This window comes from Lytechinus variegatus, chromosome 4 (genome assembly GCF_018143015.1).
Source record: "Lytechinus variegatus isolate NC3 chromosome 4, Lvar_3.0, whole genome shotgun sequence".
NCBI lineage: Eukaryota > Metazoa > Echinodermata > Echinoidea > Temnopleuroida > Toxopneustidae > Lytechinus > Lytechinus variegatus.
In genome coordinates this window covers 62574069-62581632 of record NC_054743.1, presented here as the reverse complement: position 1 = coordinate 62581632, position 7564 = coordinate 62574069, and the positions used below count along the sequence as shown (strand labels likewise).

Sequence of the window (7564 nt, the reverse complement as noted above, 5' to 3'; positions counted from 1 at the left end):
TGTGCATAGACTTACACGCAAATTCATCCCGGCGGTAAGTGCGTCTACACACTAAAGTGACTTTACGTAGGCTAGCAGACGATCGACAGCACTGCCCGACTGTATGCATCTTGCTTGTTTTTCTCGCGATTTATTCCAAACGGGCCGATGGAGAGGTGGACTGTATATCGTGGAGATATGGCAATTTCTTGAGGAACAATCGTGGAGAAATTAAGCAAAATGAAACGTCTTGTGAGGGTGCTGGACGGGCTCACGGCGGGGGTGGGATCCAGCTCTTCTCCGAAGGATTCAGATGTTGTGGAATCTCTGACACCGGAGCACTTCAATGTATGCAAGGTAGGTGGGTGGAACGAATCTCCACGACCTCGTCCATTCATTACAGGTGGCTAGAGGCCCGCATACATACCGTATGCACCCCGTTCGTGTACAGTCAGTTTGTGTATATGCTCCCATATGTGTCGCACGTATGTTGGGAATCTCTTGAATAAAATCATTATCATAGATTTTTGTTGTATCGGTATCGGAGATGAAGTAGATTTGAGAATTTTGGCATTCATTCCAAGTACCCCCTTTCTTAAATTCAATGCCAAACTTCCCACAATTTTTGCATTTTATTGCTGACAGTGATTAAATTTGACAGTACATCAGTGATATTCTTAATCAATTAAAACCGAAACTCATATAAAATTACAAGACACAAGATGATTTATTGACCCATGGAAATGTTGCTTCTGATTACTCAGTTACAAAACAATACTGATAAATATAAAAATTAACCTACCTTTTATTTCCTTTGATGTCTACAATGGTTTATTATCCTCTTTAAAGGAATATATCTACATGTAGTTCATTATTTTATTAAGTGTTTTATTGTACATTATAATTGTGTCACAATTTCTGTATTTAAACATTTCCATTCTCTATTAAAATATCACAAAACACTGTGGTACATCATTGTTTTAAGTCACATTTCTCAAGCAGGCATTGTTCATTAAGTCATGTATTTAAATTACAAAAAGCTTCTGCCATTAAGGCCTTTATTGGTACTTTAATAAATCCATTAATTCTCCCTATTGTGAATTGTAAAAAGTTATCTTTTCTCATTTATTTTTCTATAGATACCTAGTAATTTAATAAACCTATATCATCTGCCCTTTTGACAACTATCTTCTTTTTTGCCAATTGATATTATGCAAACCATTTTGTTATGAAATTAGATCACCCCATTTCATCTTTATGTAAGACAATTATTTTTTGTCATTTTCTATCATAAATAGTAAGAGGTGCTCTTTGAGCAGTAAACATGTCTTTGGATGGACAGAATACTTTGAAGGCCTAGTATTGCTAATTATTGAACTAACTAAATCTCTGCTTGCGTGTGCCATGTACACCATCTCATCAAGTACAGGTTATACACGTAGGTCTGCATTGTTTTCCTGTGCAAAATCATATCATATTGCATGCAATAACTGATGGATTTTTGATACCAAAAGCAAGGAGAAATTCTGGAAAACAAGCTTTTTCCCATGCTGTAAGGCTTCTAAACATACACATTTTCAGCAAGATTATGGAAAGTGACCGGAAACTAGGCAACACCCCTCATGAAATTCCATTAGTTAATTACTTCACATTCACTAAATATGACTATACCAATAAACAATGTCAGACACCATGTGGTTGCTGACTCCACTCTACTGAACTATATGTAGCTTACATTAAAGGTATTGTTTAACTTTGTGAGCAGCCGATTTAAACAATTCTCAAACCAAGATGAAACATGTGTACAAGTGCATGTATTAGAACTAATAAACCCTGAAAACAACCATTATTGAGAATAAATAGCTAAAACTACAAGGCAAACCCCGATTTTGTAAATAGGCGTCTTATAGACACCTAAATAGTACACATAAGTGTATGGGATGAAATTAAGATGGTGTTTCCGGTCACTTTATATTTCAATTTTTGAAGCACTAAATAATCATTTTCGAACGCAATTTTTTCTGGGCTTCATTTTTGGAACATATCACAGACACAGGTGACAAGTGTGACCTTCTAGCTCAGATTTCTTAAAAGTCAAACCAATGTTAACCAATCACTTTAAGTTTTATGTACATGTTGTTTTGGTTTTTCTAATGTATTTTTATTATTGTACACCAGGGCGTCTTTTAGTATAACAGTGCTGACCCACTGACAGAATCACCCGGTAAAATCAGATGTAATAAATAAATGCTAAAAAATATGACAGTGACAAGATGGTGTCTTATTGCATGGTGTAATGAATAAAGAGCATCAAGATGAAAATAATCATATTACATTTTGATGGCTCTTCATGGCATACCTAAAATATTTCACCCCAAAGGGCAACGAGTGTCAATATTAGTACACTCTTCTTTAATTCATGCAATATATATTTCTTAACTCGTGGAATATTTTTGCTATCCCATTCTGGGTCATCTAATATACATCAGTCTATTGATTGAATACATGGACTGAATAAATTCAATAGAAAGAAGTGTTGACAAGGGTGTGTATAAAGCAAGGCCTTGTCAGGGTGATGAGATCATGTACCGTATATAAAGGTTTTTTTTCTCATGGGAAATCCCCCCTTTTTGAGTGGCAAGATAACCTACAAAGCAAAACTGGGGATGTCAACTGGTGTATATGAAGCACCACACCAATCATTTAAATCTAGTGTCTAAAGTTTAACTAGCTTAACACCCATGGGTATTATTACAACACCTTTGTTGTTACTTTAACACATTTGGTGATATATTTCTATTAAAACTATATGGTATAAGTTTAACACCTTAGGTTGTGGTCCTCTATAATATGTAGGAACACCAACTGGTGTTAGTTTTATCACACTAGATTTTACAGTGTTCTAGTAATGTCATGACCAATCCTTACTCTCTGGTCTCTGTCTGTAAAAAATGACATGTATGTTTAATAGTGTGCTACATAACTTTTTAGAAGCGCTTGCCCGGTAGGGCAAGTAAATTTTTAAATAGCTATACTTGCCCAAAAATCTACTTGACTTGCCCGAAAAAATCCTTGAAAAAAAAAGTTTTACCTCTTCAAAAGAAAGTTTTGAAGTTTTATAAACCATTGACCTTTTTCTCTCTTTTGACATGAACTGATCTACCTTGTTATTGCATTTCTTTTTCCAAAGTGATTTTATTTTGCCTGCTATGACCAAAATTAGGGTCAATGTCATATCGACCCTACATGTAATTTTGGTCAGTACTGTGAGAATTTTGCTTTCTACTGTGTGAATTTTTCTTGCCCAATTTTGGCAAGTAGTTTTGGTCTTTACTTCAAAACACTTGCCCAACTGTAACTTTTACTTGCCCCGGGCAATGGGGCAAGTGCTGATGTAGCGTCCTGTATGTCATGCCTTGTCAAAGGGACGACTATGTAATTTAGGCCCAGCATTAAAGGGATGCTTTGGGCTGAAAAAAATCACTTTACAAAATGCTGAAAATTTCATCAAAATCCGATAACAAATAGTGTTAGTTATTGAATGTTAAAGTTTTATTGTGAAAACAGTTATATGCACGTCATCATGAATATTCATGATGTCACAGATCCCACTTTCCCTTTTCTTATGTCATTACACTAAATCATAATTTTTTTTTTCTTTTTTCCGTACATGTGTGAATGTCTACCCTGTAATTAATTAATCTGCAGCAATGTATGTACTTAAGTTGTTATTCCAATATATTTGGTTTTTGAAGGAAAAAAAATGAATAATCGTAATTTCATATAATAAAATGCAAAAGAATAAGTGGGGGAAATGTCAGTTTGCTCATTGAATATTCATGAAGACATGCCCTGAACTGTTTCACAGAAATAATGCAAATTTATGTTTAAAATGCGATAACTTTGTTATTGCTTGTCCAATTTTGATCAAATTTTCAGTGTTTGTTTGTCTGATTTTTCTTTATCTGTTCAAATAATATTATTTTCAGCATGGAGTACCTCTTTTAGTCTGTTATGTGTCTTTAATTTACAACTCTGTCTTGAATACATGTGTTTCTGAGATAATGTTAATGAAGTGGGAAAGGGGTTAATGACCATGAATGACATGCTACATGTATCTTTCTTGGTTTTTGTTATTGTAGGTTGTTATGACATGCTATCTTTCTTGTTTGTTTTTTATTGTAGGTTGTTATGTCATGCTATCTTTCTTGTTTGTTTTTTCATTGTAGGTTGTTCGCCATGGATTCCCGTTTGAACCGACCGCCATGGCATACGACCCTGTCCAGAACATCCTGGCCGTGGGATCCAAGAACGGCTCAATGAGAATGTATCCTTTATAAATTTGTTGACTTTTTGGGGGGATTTGTGCCCCCTCCCCCTCCTCGATTCATGTCTTCATTCCCCTCTCAACTTGTTTCAGTTAACCTATCATACGCCAGACATCAACCTCTCCCACCATCCTTTCGTTCCCCCATCATCCTCCCCCGATGTTCCCCCATCCCACCTTTTTCCCTCCCCATCCCCCACCGCCCCTTTATCATTAAGTCCCCTCTCTCCTGCACTCCTGCCACACTTCCATCCTTTCCTTCTATCCTTGTACTCATGTCCAACCCCCTCTCCAACCCTCATCTTCCCCCTTACCGTAGTCCTTCCACTCGCCCATCATCCTCCCTTCCCGTCTCACCTTCCTTCCCCACCCCTCATCATCCCCATTAATCTTTCCCTTCCCTACCATCCATATTCCCCCTTTCCCATGCTAGCACCCCTCTCCAGTCAATACAATCCTCCACCTCCTACCATTATTATTATGCTGACCCATCATCTATTAGCTTCCCCCCACCATCCTCCCATACCCACCATTCTCCCCTCCCCGCCTTCTTCACTCCCCCCCCTTCATCTCTATCATCCTTGATGATCCTTCTCTCCATTACCCTCATCCCTTCGCTCTGCCTCACTAACATCCCCTCCCACTACCCTCCTAACATTCTAATGCACACTCATCTTGTAGCTTCCAAATGATCCTCTCATCTCCCACCTTTCTTCCCACCTTCTCCCCTTCCTGCCTTCTTCCCTCCCCCCTTCATCTCTATCATCCATCCCTCCATTACCCTCATCCCTTCGCTCTGCCTCGCTAACATCCCCCTCCCACTACCCTCCTACCATTCTTATACTTCCCCATCTTTTAGCTTTCTCATCGTCGCCCCCTCCCAGAATTACCCCCTTCCCCTATCCCCTACACCCCACCATCCTTCCCTCCCCTCCCACTACCCCTTCCCAACCATAACCCCACTCCCACAATCATCCCTTTCCCACCATCACTCCTCACCCCCCATCTCTCCTTCCCATCCGTCTCATATTCTCTACTACCCTACCCTTCTATTTATCCTGTGTATCTTTTGATGTTTGTCATATTATTTTTTCGGAGTTAGATCTATTGATATATTTTTCTTATCATTATGGTGCACTGTATTCTATGGTATCTTTCATTCTCTACACCTGTACCTTTCAAATATTACAAATTGTTGCCAATTATGCAGAGCAAGGTAAGTGCAGTATTGATTAATATTTATTTTTGGATATCCATGTATGTCAGATTTTCAGTTACACAGCGGCCCGTATTCGGAAGTCGGGTTTAACGAAGACCACTGGTCTAACTCTGTACTAAAATATGGGAAGCCAACAGTTTCAAAATTATTTATCAAGTTGTATGTTTCTTATGTTTACTGTGCTCTTTCCTGATTCATCCATGGTGAAGACAATCATCTATTTATACTTCCTAGACAATTATGAAGGATGTGAGAGCCAAAGCTAGGAGCTGAAATATGGTATCTCTACCATTGGTGATTTATGTAACAATTGGCTATCCATACTTAAACCACAACTTTAAACCTGAGTTTAACTTAAACCCGAGTTTAACTTAAACCCAAATTCAGAATACGGGCCGGTGTATTTAAATTGGAAGAATGAGAGGCGAAAGAGAGGAAATGAAGGGGGAGGGAGAAGCAGGGAAAGAGGAAGAAAGAAAGTGTGAGAAGAGATGAGACTGTCTATTGAATACTGTGTATACTTTGGAGAGAGATAGAAAAAGACAGAGAGAGGGGGAGAGAAAGATATGTTCATTTCATTTCAACTAGCATCGGGAGGATTGGGGGATGGCATGTATTAAAACCAACAGTTTGATGATGAATTATTTTAATTGGCAAGTCTACTGCCCCAACAAAAAAGTGAATGAATGAAAAGAGAAAATTCAAACTAGCTAAATACTGAAAATTTAATCAAAATCAGATATGAAATGAGAAAGTAATGACAGATATATCAAACTTTTGCTTGGTTTCACAAGTATTCAGCATTCTGCTTGTTTGATGTTTCTCTGTTTATTTAAAACCCCTTTGTGTTGGAGTGGACTTGACCTTTACAGAAAAGTGTGTGGGAGGGGCAACATTTATGCATACAGCAATCAGTGGCATTATATGATGGAAGGAGAACTGCGGGGAAGAGGGGGGGGGGGTGGTTATTCTAATTCGTACCTGATTGTAATTACGGACATCTGCCAGAATAATTTATGGTATTTGCATGGCTTCAAATCATCCAGTGCTTCAAAGTGTACAAAGGGCTTGTGCAAATTCTCATTAACAATAGGTGGTTTCAGACCGCCTCGAAGTTCATCAGTTCCAGGTATTCTCTGATCGGGAAATTTACCCCGATCAGAAAATACCAGGTATTTTGGTAATGTGAAAGCAAACTACGCGTAATTTCCCCGAAAGAAAATACCCGCTAAATAGTAGGTACTTGGCAAAATTACAAGAACTTTCGCTGGGATTTTTCCAAGGTCGCAGGTATTTTGGCGATGTGAAAGCAAATTACGGGAACTTTTAGCCCAGCATGTTGTTGGGCGCAGCGCCGCGGGTGGCTGCTGGGCTAGTGATTTTGAATCTCGCACCTTGCCTACTTATCAGACCATACTATGCACATGCTCGTAACTTCAGGAAAAACTTGTCCCGAAGGGTGTGTTTCGGGGCGGTGTGAATGCAGGAATAATTAATGGGTATTTTTTAGCCGAAAACAGTTCCCGTAATTTAACGGGGATTCTTGTGATCGAGGCGGTATGAAACCACCTAATGTAGCCATCTTGTTGTTTTTCACACTCACTATTTTTGGCCCGATTCTATTCTGGTCATGAGACGTGGGTTGCAAGGATCGAAAAGAATCCAATGAAGAGACCCTAAATTCTTTATTTGTATATTTAGAAAACTCTGTGCCAAATGACTCTGGTAGGGAATGTGTAATTGCTGAGAAATTGACAAAATACAGCATGGTATTTCAGCCAGATGTCATTTTTTTTTTCCAAGTGTCAGTATTACATTGCCCCACATGTGCTTATCTGTGTTGGTGATCATTAGTGCGATCATTTTTCAGCTAAGATTTCATGATTTGACAGAGGTAGATTTATGTCAATAAGCCAGGGGCCCGTTGCATAAGTAACTTAGCCCTTCAATGGAAACTTCAAACTTGCATGGAATCCTTGATTGTGATTGGCTGTTGATCAGCGTTACCATGGTAGTTACGTACTATTGGCAATGTTCGA

General features: G+C 38.5%; 1 protein-coding gene across 1 annotated transcript; it reads left to right on the top strand.

Moving 5' to 3' along the window:
* Window positions 1–2: 2 nt before the first annotated feature.
* LOC121414469 (syntaxin-binding protein 5-like) lies at window positions 3–4959 on the top strand. The gene is made up of 2 exons (XM_041607653.1): window positions 3–336; window positions 4209–4959. Exons 1-2 carry the CDS (start codon window positions 220–222, stop codon window positions 4317–4319), a joined length of 228 nt encoding a protein of 75 aa, XP_041463587.1. The 5' UTR covers window positions 3–219; the 3' UTR covers window positions 4320–4959.
* The last annotated feature ends 2605 nt before the right edge of the window (window positions 4960–7564 follow it).